The sequence below is a fragment of the Caretta caretta genome, chromosome 12 (genome assembly GCF_965140235.1).
Source record: "Caretta caretta isolate rCarCar2 chromosome 12, rCarCar1.hap1, whole genome shotgun sequence".
Taxonomy (NCBI): Eukaryota; Metazoa; Chordata; order Testudines; family Cheloniidae; genus Caretta; species Caretta caretta.
Genome location: NC_134217.1, coordinates 36,123,941 through 36,145,313, shown reverse-complemented (window position 1 = coordinate 36,145,313; position 21,373 = coordinate 36,123,941). Strand labels below are relative to the sequence as shown.

General features: G+C 45.7%; 2 protein-coding genes across 2 annotated transcripts in view; one reads left to right on the top strand and one right to left on the bottom strand.

Moving 5' to 3' along the window:
* The window catches only part of LOC125620756 (uncharacterized), a 68,459-nt gene that overhangs the window by 38,202 nt on the left and 8,884 nt on the right, over nucleotides 1-21,373 (bottom strand). The window contains exons 2-5 of the mRNA XM_075118452.1: nucleotides 19,918-20,041; nucleotides 16,067-16,257; nucleotides 6,032-6,134; nucleotides 4,122-4,330 (exon numbers count right to left, since the gene is read on the bottom strand). Of these exons, the coding sequence (XP_074974553.1) occupies nucleotides 4,122-4,298 (177 nt within the window). The 5' untranslated portion in view covers nucleotides 4,299-4,330; nucleotides 6,032-6,134; nucleotides 16,067-16,257; nucleotides 19,918-20,041. The remainder of the gene's footprint in view (nucleotides 1-4,121; nucleotides 4,331-6,031; nucleotides 6,135-16,066; nucleotides 16,258-19,917; nucleotides 20,042-21,373) is intronic.
* Nucleotides 14,204-21,373, top strand: part of ZDHHC7 (zDHHC palmitoyltransferase 7) — a 40,338-nt gene continuing 33,168 nt past the window's right edge. The window contains exon 1 of the mRNA XM_048870815.2: nucleotides 14,204-14,395. The gene's annotated coding sequence lies outside the window, so the exon portion shown is untranslated. The remainder of the gene's footprint in view (nucleotides 14,396-21,373) is intronic.

The window sequence follows — 21,373 nt, the reverse complement described above, 5'->3', positions numbered from 1 at the left end:
CAGCGTTGAAATACGTGGTATTTCGTGGTTTATTTTACTCATCTCCCTTATGGGGCTGTTTAGCTATTTTATTTGTTCCCAGATGCTTGATGTCAGTGTTAGAACTATTTTTCCAGAGGGAATTCTTGCAGATCTCAGTGCACTTCCCAGAAAGAATATGCATGCATATGCAGGAATTTAGAAGGGGAATTCCAGCCTTCTCTGGCTGCCTGGACCTCAGGCATGATTTCCCAATGTCATAAGAGCTTCTCTGTCAGTTAAGTTGAAGCTGTCCTGGTTAGCTTTGCTGGTACATACGCAGCTAGCAGCTGCCTACAGAGGCCAAGCTGTAAACATTCACAAGAGGGATTTCATAATACCCATAGCAGCAGGGAGAGGTAGGGCAGGCTAGGAGACAAGAGCAGGGGAGCCCTCTTTAACCCCTCCTAGGAACAGAAACAAGCATCCCCAGGCAGCAGGGCCAGGAGCACACATCTCATGGGAGGAGATGAAGGGAAACAGCCCCAAACAAAAGGTCCAAGGGGTAACCTATTGTGTGAACAGACACACACCAGGCTCCATGCACTTAAGCACAGAACTGGAAGGTGATCTCATAGCCTGAAACCCCTGGCTTTATTAAGTTCGTCCTGTGACACCTCCAGGAACCAGAGGACCAGGAATGGCGAGTTCAGCTCGGCTCTGCAGAGCAGAGGGCGTGAAGCCTAGAGAATGGGCAGGAGAGCAAAACCAGGCCCAGAGATCTCACTCCTGCTACATCAACAGATCTGACTCTCAGCAGCTGGGCCTCCTGCCAGTGCAGCTCTCCCCAGAATCTAAGGGGGACTTGCCTTAGAGGGGGCAGAGCAATTTTTTTGGTGCCTGGCAAGAGACCCCCTGTTCTGATATGTGCAGGCCAGGTGATATCATTACAGCAACACCCTGCCTGCCAATCAGCTCTGGGGCCCCATTGCGCCAGGTGCTGCACACAATTCTGGGCTGAAGGTCACCTCCTTTCCCACCATTGTTCACAGTCTATTTAGGAGTTGGGTTTATGGCCTTCAGTCAGCCAGGTAGATCAGAGGAAGGTTTGTCAAACTGCTGTCTCAGTGCAAAGCTGGGGGAGCATTCTTTATTGTCACAAGGCGGCTGGCTCTTTAAGGGGATATGAGTTTCAGCCTCACCTGTGACACAGCCAATCCCTCCTCCCCAGGGCGGTGTCCACCGACTCCCTTGACGCTTTCGAGGAGCGGTGGGCGCTGTCCGGGGTTCTCTGCTCGGTGACCCCGTCCGGTTCCCTCCGTCTGACCCTTTGATTGAGGGGAAGAGCGAGAGACGCCAGCCCCAGCCTTTGCCGCTGTGGATACCATCATTCCTGTCATCTAGGAGGAGTCCTATAATACATGGGTGTCCACCCCCCCACCTCTAAACTGCCCACCCCACAGCCGTGCCCATCTTACCGGGCACTCTCAGGAGAGGGAGGATCGGTGACACTGGGCGCGGCACTAGGTAACTCGAGGGGGTGGAAGACCACGAGTGTCGAGGAAGCCCCCCCGCTCTAGGCCACCAGGTAACTCAGGAGGGTGGAAGACCACGAGTGTCGAGGAAGCCCCCCGCTCTGGGCCTAGGCTAGCCTGAACACTTCTCCCTCCTGAAAGCTGCTGTGTTATACCTTCTGTTAGCGTTGTTTTGTTGCATAGTTGTTCTGTTTCCTTTGGTAATTTTGTAAGTGTTACCAATAAACTTCTTTTCTGTTTCAAAAAAAAAAAAAATCCCTCCTCCCCAGGTGAGAAAAATTAAGGTCATGTGACCCAATCAGGCTTCTGGTTGTAGATAAGACAGGCCTGGGGAAGCCTGCCAATATAGAAGGAGTGGGAGTTGTTGCTTGGTAAAAAGTAGCAAAGTGGGTTTACTGATAGCTTCTCTGACAGACAGGAAATGGCCCAAGGAGAGTTTTGGATCCTCTTCTGGGGGAAGAAAGGATTCTAGGTACTGGCAGGAAGGCCTGAGAGGGACTGATTGAAGAGTAGCTAGCATGGGCTGGAGATGCTGCTTGAAGGAGAGTGTTGATAAATTGTATAGTCAATTGTATGATCACATGTTGGTTTGTTGTTTGACTATGTAATATACTCAAGAGACCAAATAACCAATGTCAGTCAGGTGTATTAATATGGTACAAGAGAAAAAAGTTCTACATGATGCCAGTCTCTGAAGAGCAGTCCTGTACAGGGATGTTGCATTCATCTTATCTAGAAGGTGTGTTCCCCAAGTTATGCATTTCAGCTGGTATTATTTATATTATTTTACAAGTGACACATTTCTTTACATGTCACTAAAATCTAGCCTATCAGTTTGTTCCAGTTCCCTAACTTGTTCTTTTCCTCCTTATCTTTGTCTTGGATACTAACATTCCAGGTGCTGCTCCATGAAGGTACTTCCTTGCAAATTCTGTACCTACTTGCACTTTTGGGGGGGCAGTGCCCCTCCTGTGTCCCCCAAACTATGTCCATGAATCTTGATTATTTTTTTTTGCAAGTTTCCTATCTGCTTATGCCAAATGCTTACTTCAGCAAATGCAAGGAGTTATGGAACACTTGGCGTAAGTGAACAGGATTATGGTATAGGCCAGTTTAGGCTATATCACTTACAAGATTTGTACTCAAGGGTTCTCATTGGTACTCAATGTAAATCTATGGTGCAGATAATGCACATTATTAATATGGTCTATATATGCTAGCCAACATATATTGCTCAACAAGAACAGATTGGGACTGAAGAGGAGCCCCAGCATCTACTGAAGATGCCAGAGCTGAGTATGAACTCCCATGTTGTGTTGAAGTTCATTTTGGGACTTTGTGGATTACTTTGAACTAGTTATGATAACAAACCAGCTCCAGGCAATGGTATTATTGGTCATAAGAGAGCCTCTAGTGGTGTTTTCAAGGAACCTGAGGGGGAACTGAGGCGGGGTTGCTGCAGGACCAAACCAGGTCAGTGTAACCCTGTTACCTTTCTTATAAACCTGGGAATGCTTTCAGCCACTACTAGTTCTATGTATGGTGTTTACCTGGTCTATTGTATCTCTGATCTTTGAGCAGAGATAGGCAGAAGAGGCCATGCTTTGTTATTTATCTTATAAAGTCTCAGCAGCTGGATTTTTGACTTTGGAAATCCCAAATCCATGGTGTTTGGAACGTGGATTCCATTTGATCGACACCTCCAATGTTCAATAGGGTTCAAATGACAGATTCCAGTTTGGGTCTAGCTCCATTTCCAGGATGGACACCAGCAATGTCCTTCAAGACAACTCTTTTAGGAATGATAGCTCAAGCTAAGGCTGCTGTTTTTATTCTTTTCTAACCGGTAAGACTCTCAACTCCCTCAAACACACTAAATGTCTCAAATCCATGAAGAATTTCTCTGCGTCATGGAACATTTAACATTTCTGAAGGGTCTAGCTTCCCCCCTCTTTTTTTTTCTGGATCATTTTCTTAAAGAACTATAATCATTTTTCAGAGCAGATGGGGTGAAATGACTGCTGGTAAAGAGTGCTTGCTATTGATGTTCTGGAAAGGTGGGCAGAGCCCATCTAAAATTAAAGGCCTGCCCCATCACCTGAGGGAGGGACCACAGAACCAGACACAACTAATTTCTTGGGACAGCAAATGGAAGAAAAAAACCAGGAATGGGAGTGCGGGTTAAAACCAGGGCACCAGATGGGGACACTAAGCAGAAAACCCCACACAGCACCCACTGCTCTATGAAGGAGTCAGTAGATGCCAGATTGAGGTCTTCTACTGTACTAACCTGAAGATAAACCAAGAGCTGCCCCACCAACATGCTTAAACCTTAACCTGAAAAGGGCCTTTAATACTTGTTTAGTTTCCATAGCCCATTTAGTCCTTCATAAAATTTATAACTCATACTTACATGGCTTCCATAACCATAGTATCTGTACCTCACAATCTTTAATATACTTATCCACCTGCTTATGAGGTAGGGTAGTGCCATTATCCCTATGGGGAACTGAGACTCTAAGCGGCTAAATGACTTAGACTTTTGCCTGTGATCTAAACTGTGGAAGAACAGAGAATTGAGCCCATATCTCCCAAGTCATAGGTTAATGCTGTAACCACTGGACCAACCTTTCTGCCGCTGGTGAGAGTAACAAAGGTGCCAGTTGTGATGGCTCTGTGATGTGGACAACTGTCCAATGGGTGCTGGGCTGAGACGACTAGATCAGTTCGCATGGAATATGGTAACAGCTTTGAAGGCCTAATTCTGCTATTTCTTAGGCTGATCTTACAGCAGTGTAACTCCATTGCCTTCAGTAGAATTACTCCCGTTTCTACACCTGTGTAAAAACAGAACCAGGCCCTTCGTATCTTTCTTCACTAAACTTTCCCTCCTAAAAAATGAATGCAGCCACCCTTATCCATATAAACGTTGGGCAGGGTCTTGGCCCATGAAGGTATCACAGCCCAATGAACATTGATCCGCTACTGCCATAGCACTTTAAGACCCCACTGCAGAGGGTGTGAGAGTGGGATTGCCGATTCTTATTGGGATGAGAAAAATACTTAACACAATTTGCCCACAAAAAGATCAGATTCTTAGTCACTGAGATGGGGTCATAATTGGCAGCCTAGAAACAAAAAGCTCTCTGAGGCAAATCGTCAGTGGTGCCAAACTCACATTTCTAACCGAGGTAGGGAGAGAGGGAGATAGTAGCTCTGAGACCCCTTTCCACTTCCCTTAATCCTGGAGCTGGGGGGGGGGGCAAAGTGGCCTCTGGCATAGCTTAGACCAACCCTTAAATTGCAGTTAGCAGTGTGAGTCTGTTAATTGTTGTCATGTGGCCACTTTAGCCCTTGGGCAACAGCCTAACTGATGTAGTTTCTTCTTCCTTCTCCGCCTGCCCCCCACATGAAATATCCCTTTCACAGAGTGGCCCCCCGGGCCTGGAGGCATTTTGGAATGGTCTGGAAGAGTGTGGGAAGGGCCACGGCCAGGATGAAGCTGCAATTCTGCATCCCTTCAAAGCCCCAGAGGGCCCCTCAACAGGGGGCACAAGTTAAAGCAGTTCTCAAGACTTATCTTGCCTGTGACAAAGCCCTGGCTGGGATGATTTAGTTGGGGTTGGCCCTGCTTTGAGCAGGGGGTTGGACTAGATGATCTCCTGAGGTCTCTTCTAACCCGAAACTTCTATGATCAGGCTCCCCCCCGGCCCTGAATAGGAGAAGCACTATTTCCCCTCTGTCAACATGCAGGTGCAAGCTCCTGTAAGCAGCTGAGCAGGGATGAGTGATCTCTTATTTTCAAATAAATGAGCCTGGGAGTTTTGTTTGACCTTTTGCTACACAGTAGCAAATAAGGCAAAGCACAGGACCCAGGATATCACCACTGAGAAGTGATTGCCACCTGTGAAGCCTTCTTTATTAGGGCCTGCTCAAGTCACTGATTGTCTTGTCATCCTCTTCACTAAGAGCTACAGCAAGCCCTGACTACATAATAATCCTCTGGCACCCTTACAATGTGAGTCTGTCTGTTCTGGAAGATGTGCATGGAACACATCAAATCAAAGGTGAAAGGACAAGAACTAAACAGTAGTGGGAACAATTGAGTGTTTAATGTGGGTTTAGATCCTTTGCTAGTGTAAACTTCATTGAACTGCGACCCCCTTCTGACAACAAATTACTACACAACCCCATGAGGGGGGAATTAAGCATGAGCCCCGCTGCCCGCGGGGCAAAGCCCAAGCCCCACTGCTCCAGGCAGGGGGGGCAAAGCTGAAGCCCTAGGGTTTCAGCCCCAGGCAGGGGGCCTGCAACCTGAGCCCTGCCGCCCAAGGCTGAAGCCCTTGAGCTTATGCTTTGGCCCTGGGCGGTGGGACTCAGGCTTCAGCCCCAGGTCCCAGCAAGTCTAAGCTAGTCCTGGCAACCCTATTTTGAGAACCACTGGCATAGCTCCATTAAAGGCAATGAAGCTACGCTGACTTGACTTTAAACCATACACTCCACATATGATGATTATAGCACACAGGTTGTCTTCTCACCTTCAGACTTGGCTAAAAAGAGAATCTCTTCCAGGAAGTCAGAAGATTAAATGGTTCACGATCGTACCTTTCTGATATCCTGTGTCAGAGCAGCCATGATTCACTACAGAAGGAAAAAAAAAAAAAAACTATAACTGAGAGCACTATGAATAACAGTTCTGATTATTTTTGTTTGTAATTATGCACAAATCAATAGTAACCAAAAAAAACATACATTCTGGCCTTCACAAACATAAATAATGAAACTCCCAGGTCTATTGAGTTTCCACAGATACAAAGGATAAGGTCATACTCCCTTAAAATATTAATACAAACTTATTGCCATTTGCCAAACCGTTGAGCCCTTTATACAAATTCAACACTGTTCACTGATCTCCTTTCTAACAATTGGTCTTTTGTCACCATTACCCTAGGCCTGAATGCTTCACAAGTCTTACTGATGCTTGAAATGCTCTCGGTATCTCTTAGTTAACAGAATTCTACACCTTTTTGGACTATCATATATGCATGTATCAATACATCATAAAGATAGACACCAACCCTTACTAGTATATTTAGATGTCTTGGAAACTAACAGAATTGAACTGTTCTGCTTTATGCACTGATGTCAGATATGTTTCTGGATTTCTTAGGTTGCTTGTTCCAGGAACTGAAGACCTTGTTTCTGAATGATTTAATTATCAATATGGTATCACATGAAAATCAGTTCCAACTAACAAGACTTGTCAGAGAATCTAAGCAAGGTCATGACACCACTGTTACTGCTTATAAGGAGGCAGAAGAATGGAGTGTACACAGCGCCCAGATCACCAGACAGCTATTCCAAGGGAAAAGATTGTGCAACAGGCACTTTTATTACTGCAGATGCTTCATTCTGAATTTGTGTATTGCTATTTAAATATTAAATCATGTAACCTAGTCCACAGTATTAGTCACCAAAGTACTTGGAATACGGAAATTGTGACACTAGCCTCGCTGAGGATCCAGACTCTTCCATGAGACTCAAGAAAGCTTAAAAAGAAAACCCTTTTCCTTCAAATTTTAAGACTTGTGGTGGAAATCAGAACTAGATATTAAGCATGCAGAACAGTATATAATACAGTATAACCTGGATTTACTAGTCTCTGGTTATTCCAAGTTTATGACCCCCCTGAGTTGAACTAAGCCTCTACAGTGCTGGCTAGCAATCCTTGCTCAGGAGATTACTCTAGATCTCTCAGGAGATCTAGTTATAAGTTTCAGAGTAGCAGCCATGTTAGTCTGTATTCGCAAAAAGAACAGGAGTACTTGTGGCACCTTAGAGACTAACCAATGCATTTCAGCATAAGCTATAACTCTTGTTATAAGCATCCTCTCTTCACTGTACTCCAGCTGGCTTAAGGCTAGCTGACTGGCTTCTAAAATTAGAAGAGATGCCCCTGCAAGTTTTGAAGTTACATGTTGGTTGGACCCTTCTGAATGCAGACTTCAAAGCCTGCTCAACCCGTTCTCTCGACCGTTCCTGTGTACTAAATACTCAACATGTGGCAATATTTACTGAGCCCAAAGTGGAAATGGCCCATTTAAAAAGGAAAACGGGAAAGGGCATTCTTTATAAATGATTAGGAGATGGGATTGGCTGTTTGACACTACATCCAAACCATGTGGCTGGCCCCAGAGCTATAATGGGCTGATTCAAACACTCCTTTACTTTGAGAAAGTTCAGATCTGGAACAGAACTTCCTGGCTCAAGCACTGATTCAGGGTATTCTTCTTAAATGGAAAAGGAGTTCTTGTGGCACCTTAGAGACTAACCAATAAATTGGTTAGTCTCTAAGGTGCCACAAGAACTCCTTTTCTTTTTGCGAATACAGACTAACACGGCTGTTCCTCTGAAACCTTCTTAAATGGAACTCTCAGCTCCTGGAATTATTTTGTTGATCTATCTACTAAACATTCCCTTGAGCGCTCCAAACTTTGCAATGTTAAGAGCCTCAAAATGAAAAGTGGCTATAAACTAAAGTGAAAATGTCTGTCAATTTTTCATCATTTCAACTAGAGGAAATGTTACCATTTATGCTCTGTGTTTACATTTTACATGTAAACTGGATTCTTAACTTTCATTTTTAATCTGAAGTCTTATTAGTAAGGGACTGAGCTCTACCATGCAGGGTCTGTCTGTTATTTGTCTGTACGGTGCCTTGTCCAATGGGGATCTGATTGCTGTTTAGGGACTTGTATTTATTATTGCTTAGTAATTCAATAATTATTTATGAATTTATATTACAGTAGCGCCTAGGAGTCCTAGTTATGGAGCAGAACTCCATTTGTCTGACTAAAACATAGAGGGCCTATTTCATCCCTATGCTGTGGCTCCATGCCACATTTGTACCTCTGGTCAGGAGCCACTTATGCCCAAGGGCTGCCCCAATTTCCAGCCAGCTAGTGCAACAGTCCTAACTTGCACCTGGCCGCTCCCCTACTAGTCTTCTGGACACATCCTGTGACAGGGTATACAAAGCCAGCACCAGGCAAGAAGGTGTTAAGAAGCAGCTTTTGGCTCTGGCAGGCCCATCTAACTGGAGCCTTGGAGAAGCCTTAAAAAGGGAGAAGGTCTGGTCAGAAGGCCTCAGCCTGGGGAAGATGGACAAACTTCTCACCCTCAGCTCCCACAGAGGAGCACAGTAGAGCCAAACTACCTTGACTGTGAACACAGAGGGGTGGGACAGGTGGCTGGAGGATCTGGGTAGGACGGAGGAGTCGGAGCCGCTCTTTATTTCTGTTACTATAGTTTCTTGTCCTTTTTGCTACTTTGAGGACTGAGACTAGGGTCTGGGTCCCAGTGCAGACCCCTGCTGAGAATATGAGCCCCTGGAGGAGAAGGTGAGCTTGTGTAAGAAATGGCCTAGGGAAGAAGCAAGAGGTCTGACCTTAACTACTTGCTATTGGGCTGGAACCCAGGATAAGAAGAGAGACTCAGTTCTCCTACAGCCTTGCTGGGAGGACTAGCTGGAAGACACAAGAGGCCTGAAGGACTATTTGAGCCTGGACCAAGACCATCAACCTGTGTAAGGGCATAGGACTACTGAGTGAAAACTAGGGATGTAAATATCGGTTTAAAAGGTTAACTGGTTAAATGATTAAAATTATATCATTTAACTGATTAACCGTTAACTGAGGTTGCTCCAGCCGGCCCGGTGCGGCTGGGGTTGGGGTCGTCCCTCCGGCCGGCGCAGGCTGCTGGTGTGGTTAATGGTTAAGGTTGGTTAACGGTAAGCCTAATGCTTACCGGTTAACTGTTTAACCTTTTACATCCCTAGTGAAAACCCTGATTTACCCCAAAAGGGGTGAGACCAAAGGTGACCCAGCCTGAGGGCCAAGTCACAAGGCAAAAGGAGAGCACTAGAGTGCCTGGGCAGCAGGAGAACTATGAGGAATTAAACATTGCAATGCTCGTCCTGGCCACAAGGCAGCACACTGGTGAGTTACTTTACTACACATCCCAAAACATCTGCGTTGGGGGCTTTCGCAGAGATGGGACATGGACCTGTTTCTCAGCCTGGTTAACTCCCTATGTGAAGTAGAGTCCCCAGAAGATATATCTATCAGCTTAATGGCCCCTTTACACTGGCATAAAGGGATCAACACACAGTGATGACTGGGGCCCATGCTTTTATTAAGCTTTGAGCTAAACTAGAAAAAAAATTACATTAATATTACTATGTCTGTTAGGGTGTGATGTTATACTGATATAAGCCCTAGTGTGGACACAGTTGAAACAACAAAGAGGTGCCTTATACCGGTATAACTTATTTCACTTCCTGAAATGGAATAACTATATGGCAGTATAAGCATTTATATAATGATAACTGTATCCACAGTCAGTAGGTTTTTGGTTTTTTTTGCCACTTCAACTATACCAGTATAGTTAAAGGAATGAAACTTTCTAGTGTAGACAAGCACAGATGTTGCTTTATGCTGTTTCTTTCAGTGGCCCACTAGATTGCATTTATTGCAAAAGGCAAAAATCATGCACTGCAAAAAAAAGTACCTGTGATTTTTTTTTCAAAGTTTGTCATAGTTCAACTGTTTACAGTTTTGTTTTAAATGGTTTGATATACAAAATGACAGCTTCCCCCTTCTGAATCTTATTTATAAAAGATCATTTGTAAGCATCTGTTATAATAACAAAAATAAAATAATGAAATACCATAATAAAATGATGTGCAGAACTTCAATAAAAATCCCTTTAGAAAGACTGAAATCAAATCATCGTCTGTCCAGAACTTTTTTATCTAGATATTGCAGGCATACACTAGCTTGTTGTAGGGTTGCACATCAGTACTAGGCTACTGGCACTATGATTATCGGGGGAAGATGGAAAGTGCATACTTTTATATTTATATATGTGTTGGCTGATGAAGTGATGTGGTTTAAAAAATGCAGGCGGGTACATCCTGTTGCAGAGATCCACTGGGCCAAGGCATGATTCCAACAGGCACTAGGGACAGGAAAGCATTGCTCACAGTTAGCACCATCTGGTGGCTTGTTCTTGCTCCTGACAATAGTACTGTGCTAATAAACTGAATGGTTGGACCATCCTCTGAACCCTCAAACCATGCCCTTCGGGAGTGTGGGTGTGGGTTATCACATTAGCAATACCTATATTCTAAAAGTGTTTCTTTTAGTCCCATGTTCCCACTTTGATCATCCCATGGTGCCAGCCTCCATCCAGCTTGTTATATTTTCAAACAAGCAGCATCATGCTTTCTCCCCTGCTGCTCCTTATACTTTGGAGGCACTCCCCATAAACATCCACAAAACTAGTCTTCGTTATCCTTCCTCACAACCCTCCTTGAATCTCTCCTTTGCCATGAGGCCTACAAAAATCTTGGTAATGGTTGGGCTACTGGTCTGTTGAGAGCACTGTCATTCAGGCCAATATTGTCTCATTGTTTCCTTGGTCTCCCCTATTTTGTCTGTCTGCAATCACTTCTCTCGTCTTTTATATTTAGATTGTAAGCTTTTGGGGGCAGGGACTGTCTCTCTTCTCCTCCCCCCCCCCCGCCCCTGTGTTTGTACAGCACCTAGCACAGGGGGGTACAATGCTGTAGACCAGAGCTCTTAGGCACTATGGTAATACAAATAATAATGTTCTGGGACTTCCTGTTGATTCAGGTGTAAAGAAAATGTGAGGCAGATAGGCCTGCATATAAAAATTTAACCCCCAAATAGTGTGTTTTTTAAGGAGGAAAAGACTTTACTCTGACCACCCATTGTGTCAAAAAAATGCTGTTCAAAGTCTGATGCTGAGTATTGAAATATCAAGGGGGAAGTTAAAAGCATCTGTCCTTAAAACAGGAACTCTCCCTCTCTGTGCATGGCTGAATGCATGGATGATCAGCATCTTCATAGGATTTCCAACTTTTTGCTACCTTTAGGATGGTGGAGATAATGCCTTGGACTGACCCATGACCTCAAATGCCTCAAACTACCTACGGACCAACTGAATAGGTATATTTTTGGATCTATGGACTTTCTTACCCCAAATTTACTGGAGTAGGAAGGTTTTTCCTTTGTGTAAAGGTAACCTAATCCACTCCCATTTGATGATGCCAGCTGTCACAGTTGTTAACTGCACTTCTGACCCCTCCTGGGCAATTCAAGTACACCCTTCTCAGGCCTTGGGCCTCAAGCTGTCCCCTCTCTTTTAGGATAGAATCACGTGATTCTCCCACTCTGACCATGCCTTGGGCTGCAGAGCAGTCCCCTGTGATCAACCGTGATGACCTTATCAGGTCTGATTTATGTTCAGCACCTGCAGTCGTCTTGTCTCTAAGAGCAATGCTGTTGGTATTCAGTAACCAAGCAGTCTTCTTAAAGCAATGTTTTATTTATTTTGCAACAAAAGCATTTAAGAGAAAACAGATCTTAAAAACAAAACAAAACAAACAACCTGTCTCTACTCATACCTTCTTTTCCTTAAGCCTTACCATTCCCTGGACCTGGGAAAGCCCAGCTTTTTCAGACTTCCTCTTCAGAGACTCTGGTTATATCAGGAGGTCTCCTTGGACAGTTCTTGACAATTGACAGCCCAACCCTACCCCGAGTGTGTTTTTGTTTTTAACTAAAACAACGAGGAGTCCTTGTGGCACCTTGGAGACTCCAAAATTTATTTGGACATAAGCTTTCGTGGACTACATCCCACTTCATCAGATGCATGGAGTGGAAAATACAGTAGCAGGTATAAATACACAGCCCATGAAAGGATGGGAGTTGCCTTACCAAGTGTGGGGGTCAGTCTAATGAGACAATTCAATTAACTGTAGAATACCAAGGGAGGAAAAATCACTTTTGTAGTGGTAACGAGGGTGGCCCATTTCAAACAGTTGACAAGAAGGTGTGAGTAACAGTAGGGGGAAATTAGTATGGGGAAATTAGGTTTTGTAATGACCCCATCCACTCCTAGTCTTATTCAGGCCTAATTTGATGGTGTCCAGTTTGCAAATTAATTCCAGTTCAGCAGTTTCATGTTGGAGTCTGTTTTTGATGTTTTTTGTTGAAGAATTGCCACTTTTAAGTCTGTTATTGAGTGACCAGGGAGTGACCTACTGGTTTTTGAATGTTATAATTCCTGATGTCAGATTTGTGTCCATTTATTCTTTTGCGTAGAGACTGTCCGTTTTGGCCAGTGTACATGGCAGAGGGGCACTGCTGGCACATGATGGTATATATCACATTGGTAGATGTGCAGGTGAATGAGCTGCTGATGTTGTGGCTGTGACTTCTGGGTATCCTTTTTTAACTGTTTATAGTCTTTCATTTTAGTTCCAGCACTGGCAGAACAGCTGTATCACTTTGGCCTGGAGCATGGAAGGATGCCATTGTCTTGTAACTGCTTCCCCCAGGAGTATTAGCTGGGAAGTTGCTTTTATATAGCTATTGTGTTTTACTGCTTGTTTTTCCCATAGCCCCTTATAAAGCTAGGTCAATATGCTGATGTGGAACAACTTCCCTTCACTGACCAGGTCACATACAGTGTTTTCATATTTCTCCACATTGTTGGATTGTTACAGAGCATCTCCTCATCTGTCACACCAGCAACCTAAGAAGTGGAGTGACACGGTCTGATTTGCCTAGAAGCTTCTGAGAGAAGCTAGCCAATACACTAGCCTAAAAATGCTGAAGGAAAGGAAGAAGCCTTACTGTTGGCTTGCTTTTTTTCCCCTGCGCTAGCTGCTGCTGCTGCAACTATCAGTTGCTGGTCTCTGGTTATGCAATGTCGCCATGCCTGACAAATCAGTCTGTGCTTCCTACACCGTTCCCACTGAGGAATAGGAGTCCAGCAACAGGCAATATCTAAGATTTGACAGCTACAAGTAAGTAACTCCAACCAGCTAGCATGTTAGTTGATGCTAAACGTCAGCAACATTGACACCACCAGTTTATCTTTTCAACCCTGTACCAGCTTCCTGAAGCTGAATGGAACACCAGCGGTTATGACAACCATCCTGCATAAATATCAAGCGGTTTGGTTGGGTTCTGTTTTCCAACCTGTATTAGCAGAGGGACTCCTCCTATCTCAGCCTTTTGCGCTTGATTTTAACTCCAGCAGCTGCCTTGTAAGGGTGGATGGGTGGGAGTGCAGGTGCAGAAGTGCTTGGGGCTAGAACCCACAGCATGCATTTGAGAATGGTGCCTATAGATGAACACCTCAAACACTGAAATGAGTCCTAATTTAAACAGCCGTTCTCTCTGAAGGATCACACATACCAGTTGCATGTTAATCCTGAGCAAGGTTGTTGTCACTGACATTTCTCATTGGAGCATTTAACGCAACAAGCTGTATTGCACCGGAATGTTTCCTGGTAACCGTGTGATGGAAGAGGCGAGAGCAGTGCAGCAGGGGCTGCACGGGGCAGGGCACTGCCCATAGCTCGTGAGAAGCTCTAGAGGCACGCCCCTTTGTGCCGAGATCCTGTTGCTTAGACTGGGCAGCTGGGGCGCATGCGCAGTGCCTACCTCTTGCCTCTCGCGCCCGCCGGAGAGTTACGCGCCGCCTCGCAGCCAGCCTGCCAGGGGGCGCACGCGCACTTCCGAGACGCTGCTGGAAACCGGCCGCGTTACGCATGCGTCTTCCCGTCAGCTCCGCGCGGCCGAGGCGCAGGCGCAATGCGGGGGAATCGCGCTTCCGGCGCGGGGCCGCACCGCCCTCTCTCCGCGTTTCCGGGGTTCGCTGCTCCTGTCGCTGCCCGCAGAGCCCGGGGCGCCCGCCGGGATGGGCTCGGCCCTGGCGCGTGCCGCCCCGCGCCAGCAGGACCGGGGGGCCGGGCTCCGCGCTGCTCTCTGAGCCGCCGGGGGCCCGGCGCTGGGGGCCTGGCTGCGGTAAGTGCGGGGCCGGGGCGGTACCGCGCCCCGGGGTCTCCCTTAGGGACCCTCCCGGCTTCCGCCCTGCCCCCCTAGAGTCCCTCCCCCCCCCGCCGCCGTGCTCTGCCCCCCAGCGCATCCTCCTGCCCGCCGCCTCCGTGCTCTGCCCCCCAGCGCATCCTCCTGCCCGCCGCCTCCGTGCTCTGCCCCCCAGCGCATCCTCCTCCCCCCCCCGCCGCCGTGCTCTGCCCCCCAGCGCATCCTCCTGCCCGCCGCCGCCGTGCTCTGCCCCCCAGCGCATCCTCCTCCCCCCCCCGCCGCCGCCGTGCTCTGCCCCCCAGCGCATCCTCCTGCCCGCCGCCGCCGTGCTCTGCCCCCCAGCGCATCCTCCTCCTGCCCGCCGCCGCCGTGCTCTGCCCCCCAGCGCATCCTCCTGCCCGCCGCCGCCGTGCTCTGCCCCCCAGCGCATCCTCCTGCCCGCCGCCGCCGCCGTGTTCTGCCCCCCAGCGCATCCTCCTGCCCGCCGCCGCCGCCGTGCTCTGCCCCCCAGCGCATCCTCCTCCCCCCCCGCCGCCGTGCTCTGCCCCCCAGCGCATCCTCCTCCCCCCCCGCCGCCGTGCTCTGCCCCCCAGCGCATCCTCCTCCCCCCCGCCGCCGTGCTCTGCCCCCCAGCGCATCCTCCTGGCCCATCTGCCCCCGACTTATGCCGCCGCCGCCCGCCCCTCCTGTCCCCTCCCTGCGTTGCCCCCCAGCCCCTTCTCTTGTCCCTCCCCTGCTGTGCTCTGACCCCCTTTGCTCTGCTCCCCAGCCCCTCCTCTTTTCTCCTCCCTGCTCTGCCCCCCCCAGCCCCTTCTCTTGTCCCTTCCCTGTTGTGCTCTGCCCCCCCTTTGCTCTGCCCCCCAGTCCCTCCTCTTGTCTCCTCTCTGCTCTGCTCGCCCAGCCCCTGCTCTTGTCCCCTCCCTGCTGTGCCGTGCTCCACCTTGCTCTGCTGCCCCAACCCCCCTCCCCCTCATCTTCCCCTGCCTTGCTGTGCTCCCTGTGTTTCCTCCTTATCTTGCCTTCTGTTTCCGCTCTCCCACTTAGCCATCCCCCATCTCTCCCTGCTCACTTTCCTTTCCCCACTTGCTTTTGGTCTCCATTTTTGGGGGTTCACGGCTTGCCCCCACAGCACAAGTTGCTCCTCTTCTAGAGTTCTCTTCCCTAATCGCTGGCCAGGGCTCTGTTATTGCTTCCATTGTTATGGGGGGAGGCTGGGACATGCCTTGGCACTGAGCCCTCTCCCTCCCCACGGCTCAGCGTAGGGCAGTGTCTGCATCTCATTCGATCAGAGGGTCAGACCAGGAGGGAGCAGAGTTTAATCAATAAAATATCAGACAGAACCAACTTTTCGCTCCACCCCCACCCCCAAATCCATTCTCAAAATCCCATTATTGGTGACTGCAATGAACAGTGTATGTTTGTGTGTGTGTCAGAGCTGGGATTTGCTGCTCTCTTTGGCTGGTTGAGTGTACTGGATAAAATCAATTATATTCTCAGTTTCTGCAGCCATTGAATAAGAAATTAGTTTCTGAGTCTTTTAATCTCATGCTGGTGCTGCAGTCTAAATTGAAAAATAAAAGTACTTGAAGTAAACAGTTCTAGCATCACAATTAATAAAAATGGCAATATACTTCCCCTCAGTGTACTTACCCTGTAAGTAATAGAGATCTGAAACTTCTCTTAAGCAATGCACTAGTGCTGAAGTAGGCAAAGAAGTTGTTGCAATTTCTTGGTGCACCACACATTCTGTTCCACAGTTTCTCAAATTTATCTGGGCAATGCTTAAATTGGTGGGCCACAGAGATCTAGCTTCTTAAATGGAGCTGCCTCTTTGTTTCCATCTGGGAGGAACAGAATACATAAAAAGGGGAGATTAAATTAAGAGCATGCAAATAAAGGGACATAATCCAAGTGGAAGCGAGGTGTCCACAATAAAATCATAATGTGAGCTACGCTATAAAGTTGGATAACCCCTGGGATGCCCTGCTTATTGTACACTGGGGTAGGATACACTGTACAATGGTATCTAGACCCCAAGTCATGACTTCATCACTCTTCTGTGGTTTGCTGGAGATATGAATGTATAAACATATGCCCTGATCCTGCAAATGCTTACGCATGTGCTTCAAGCACATAAGTAGTCCCGTTGACTTCAATGGGATTACTTATGTGCATTCATAACAGGCTTAGAAGATCTTCTGAAATATTGGCTCAGTCAGGGGATGATGTATCTAATTTGTCAGATTTGTAGAAAAACACTGGGGCCTAGTGACTCATGACTACATAAAACTGACGTAAAATCCCTTTAGACTAGAGTTCAGAACCTGACAACCCTTTGTATTGAAGAAGCGCATGTCAAATCATCTTACAGTTCTGTCTCTCTAACTTGCTCACTTTGACTTTGATTTCAAATACTTTGTGCTGTGTGTATTTGAATCAAAAAGTTTTTACCTGTGTTTTATGATGGCATTACCTGGGTTACTCCCAAGGGGAATGAATTAATAATAACACAGCAATTTAGGAACTGAGGTGCTGGTGAAGCATGGGAAAGAACCAGCAGATTTTGCATGTATGGCATGCTCAGAAGACAAAATGGTTGAGGTTTTTTTAATAATAACACTTATCACAGTGGTTTAGATTAATACTGACAATGGAATAACTTGACAGGCTTGTGAAAATAGTTCAGCTTTGATCTTTGTTGACTTATTGAGTTCTGAAAGGAAAGATCACTTCTGGGGCATATTAATTGACAGAAAAATGTGTTGTGTTGTAAAGTACAGTCAGTAAATATGGCAAACCACATTCAAATGATGGTAAGGATTTAGCTTAAATTGATTAAACTTGGAAATGATAGAGCAGATATATTAAAACTTGTAATTTAGGATCTTGACACATCAACTTATTAGTAGCAAGTGGGGAAATTTTTCCTGGCCATTGGTGCAGAACTTAACTTTTTTTAAAAAGGCAATAGCTTTCTAGCCCTCAGGAATGGAACAGAGGGAGTCGGGTCTGCCTGAATCTGAAAAAATAGAGATCTGAACCAGCTAAGGCACAAATTCTACCACCAGTGCACAGCCCGGAGATGTAGTCTGTGCTGTGTTCTTCCGGGGTAAACGCCTCTATCCAGCTGCTCTGTCCTTTCTAATGTAACCCAACTATTTGAACTTCTACCATTTATCGGTTAGTGGATCTATGCAGAGGCAAATCTGCTACCCCTTCCGCCAAATCCCTGTTGTGATAGAGGTCCTATTGGAGGATGTTTTTTTTGCATGGGTTTTCCAGCTCCAGCTGTGGAAGAGTGGACTGAAATTTTGCTAGAAATGTGAACTGCCTATTTGTTTCAGTGGGTTATCAATTCTGGGCCTGTTTCTCAACTGCCTTACGCCTTGGCTAGTACTTTTACCTGTGTAAAGAGCTACCAAAACAGAAAGGTAGCATATTACACCCACTTTGCGCTTACTTTACACAGGAGTAAGATTGCTATAAAAGGTGCAAGTTAGTGGAGAATTGAGCCCTGTGTCTTAAACCTAAACTGCTATAAGTGTGGAACTTCAGGAGTTTCAGCCATCCCAAATCCTGTGTTGACTTTGAGCACAGGCAGTGAGTAGGTCACATCTTCTGGCTAATGCCTAAGCGAGGATTTGACAATGGCAAATCTAAATTCTGAAAAGTTGTGGGGGTAGACGGACTTAATGAAACAACAATATTTTTAGCATGATAATAAATGAATGTATCTCAATGATAGCAATGTATCTTTATGGAGACGCATTCTCAATACTTGTTTTTATGCAGGTATCTCAGAGCTGTAGTTTATATAATGAGGGGTGACAACCTTGTGACCATCTAATGGTAATCTTACAAAAAATGTTTTAATGGAAAAAACTTCCAGATAGCTGTGTTAGTAAATCATATGCTTCTTTGGTAGTGAATTGTATTGTTTAGTATTCTTTATAAGGATGGACTGTTTTAGATTCAGAAGCAGGAGAAAGAACATAGTGGTTAGAAGACTACTGCTGTCAGCAGATTTTTGTCATTTCTAAATATAAAATATTTTCATTAGGAATATATTATAACTTTACAACACAGCCACATTTTACTCTTTCTTGTGTGGTAGTGGAAACATCTTGAAGGTCTTTTTTTAAAAAAAGTTAAAGGCCTCATCCTGTGATGTCCTGGGTGCTCTTAACTTTCATTGACTTCAGTAGGAGTTGAGGGGTTTTGTGCCCTTCTGTGCTGAGCTGATAACACAGTTTTTTAACAATCATTTGTTTAGTAGTTTATGTACATGAAGACACATTCCCTGCTTCAAATAAGTTAGTCTAATAAGACAAGGCAAATGCAGTAGGCCAGGAAAACAGCTTAGTGAAGAGAATATTTATAAGGAGGAAGGAGAGATTGCCTGAAGTGGTTTAAGGTGGAGAGAGGAGAGGAATACTAGACCAGACATAGGGGACAGCACGGAAGAAGGTATGGAGCAGGCAGGTGGGAAAGGAGCCTGGGTAAGCCAAAGGGATCGAGGCCCAGATCCACAAAGGTATTTAGGCTCCTAACTTCTAATGAAATCAGTGGAAATTAGGAACCTAAATACTTTTGTCGATCTGGGCCTAAGAGAGCATTGGGAGGAAAAGTGGAGTAGGGAGACAGAGGCAGAGAGAGAAATGAAAGTTAGATTTTTATAGGACTCTGTGGTGTGGGGTGAAGATAAAGAGGTGACATAGGGGGATGGATGATGTGGGCAGAGCACAGGGAAATGAAAGATGTCTATCAATGGCATTTGGACAGTCTGGAAAAAGTTGAGAGGCCAGAAAGGAAGAGGTTACAGTAATCAGTGTTTCAGGGAATGGTTAGGCTGAATGATATTCAGGAGAAGGAAGTTGACAGGTGCTTAGACAGGGCTTTGGATATGGAATGAGAGGAGGGAAAGGTAGGAGATGAGATGTTCATAGATTTAAAATCGCATCTTAAACTTACCATGGCATCTGCAGACCTATGAAAAACTCAACTTGGGACTCCATGTTTCGCCTAGGTGTAGCAATAGAAGCACACAATGAATTTTCCTCTTCTTGGGTAAGAGTTATAAAAGGAAGAGAAATTGACTATCTGGAGCAGGGAGGCTGTCAGGCATTCCTGATTCTTAAGCTATCCCTGCATACTATATGACACCTTTGCACTTGCTCTATTTTGTCCAGGCCAGTGCCTACCTGAATCTTTGGTATATGTGAAAGCAGACTGTGGGATACCCTAACTTCCACCTGTCATAACTTCTGGGTTGCTTTTACTATTTGTTTTGATGCTGGATTTTGTGGAATCAGTGGCAGTGTACTTAGAAATCCCACATCCCTGCCTGCCAGAGCCAGTTTAGTACAGTTCAGGGTGCAGTGGAAGTTGTATCTTAGGCCTGGTCTACACTGGGGGCGGGGATCGATCTAAGATATGCAACTTCAGTACAAGAACAGCCTAGCTGAAGTCAACACATCTTAGATCGACTTAGAATCACTTACTTTCTGTCCTCACGGTGCGGGACGACGGCCGCCGCTCCCCCGTCAACTCCGATTCTGCCTCTTGCCGTGGTGGAGTTCCAGAGTCGACGGCAGAGCGATCGGGGGTTGATTTATTGCATCTAGACTAGAAAGATAAATTGATCCCCGATAGATCGATCACTACCCGCCGTGTAGACGTGGCCTTAGGGCTTGTCTACGTGATTCCTTAGTGCGCACCAGGAGGCATGTAAATTCTAATGCACACCAGCATATCATGCATGTCAGCAGGATCCACACAGCCCAATTAGTGCAATAAAAGTTCCCTGGTATATATTAATGTAGTACTGTTTTGAAATGAGACTACATTAACATGCAGTAGGGAATTTTTAATGCTTGCAAGTAGAGTCCACATGGGGCAGTTAGTGCGTGACATGCTAGTGTGCATTAGAATTTACATCTTTGCTTGTGCAGACTAACGCACCACGTAGGCAATTCCTCTGTCAAGGTTTAACAGACTTCACTGAACCATTTCAGGGACAAGATATGCAGAGATTTATATAAACTTAAAGCTAATTTTGTATTGTAAAGTTACCAGTTTGTTGCTAATAGGTGATATTTATAAATACCTAAGAAATGCTATATGATGATTCTAGCTTCGTTTTGCTTAATTGTCTGTTCAGAATTCTTGATGGCATGTCTTAGTGGCATTTGTAAGGGGTTACCAACATAGAGGCATGTGCAGTCACGTGATGAAGCTTTCAGTGGTCTTGGTACAGCTGAAGTAGCCATTTTTTAAATCAGCGATGTTTAACTATGTTGCTTTTTAGAAGGTTGGGGGGTGAGGAAACATTTCCTTTTTAAAGATAAAAGGGGAAACTTCCAGTATTTCTTTACTCAAATGCATGTACCTGCTGTAGAGTGAAATAATATGAAGTGATGATAAGCAGAGACAAGCATAATACGGGACTTTAGAATAATTCTCTAAATTGTACTGTGTAAATATACACTCTTACCAAAATTCACCTCTTGCTCTCAGATATGTTTCAGAGTAACAGCCGTGTTAGTCTGTATTTGCAAGAAGAAAAGGAGTACTTGTGGCACCTTAGAGACTAACAAATTTATTTGAGCATAAGCTTTTGTGAGCTGTAGCTCACAGAGATGATCATTTATATAAGGGTCACATGGGGAGGGGAGAGAGAATCCTTTTTGAAATTCAGTTGCAGAAAACGAAGTTATTCTGTTACTGCTTAGGCTGTTACAGTGTGACCTTGAATATTGGATATGTGGAGTAAATACACAATAATAGGTGAGTCACGTGCTGAACAGTTGCTAGAGCCAGCCAGAGCTGATTTTTTTTTAACAAAGGGTCTTTTCTGAGTCTTACAGAGGTATAATGAAAAGGGACTTATTCTTCTACTAAAGTAGCCACTGATTCTGTCTTCGTAACTTAACCTCTCTGCACAGAGAGATTTTATAT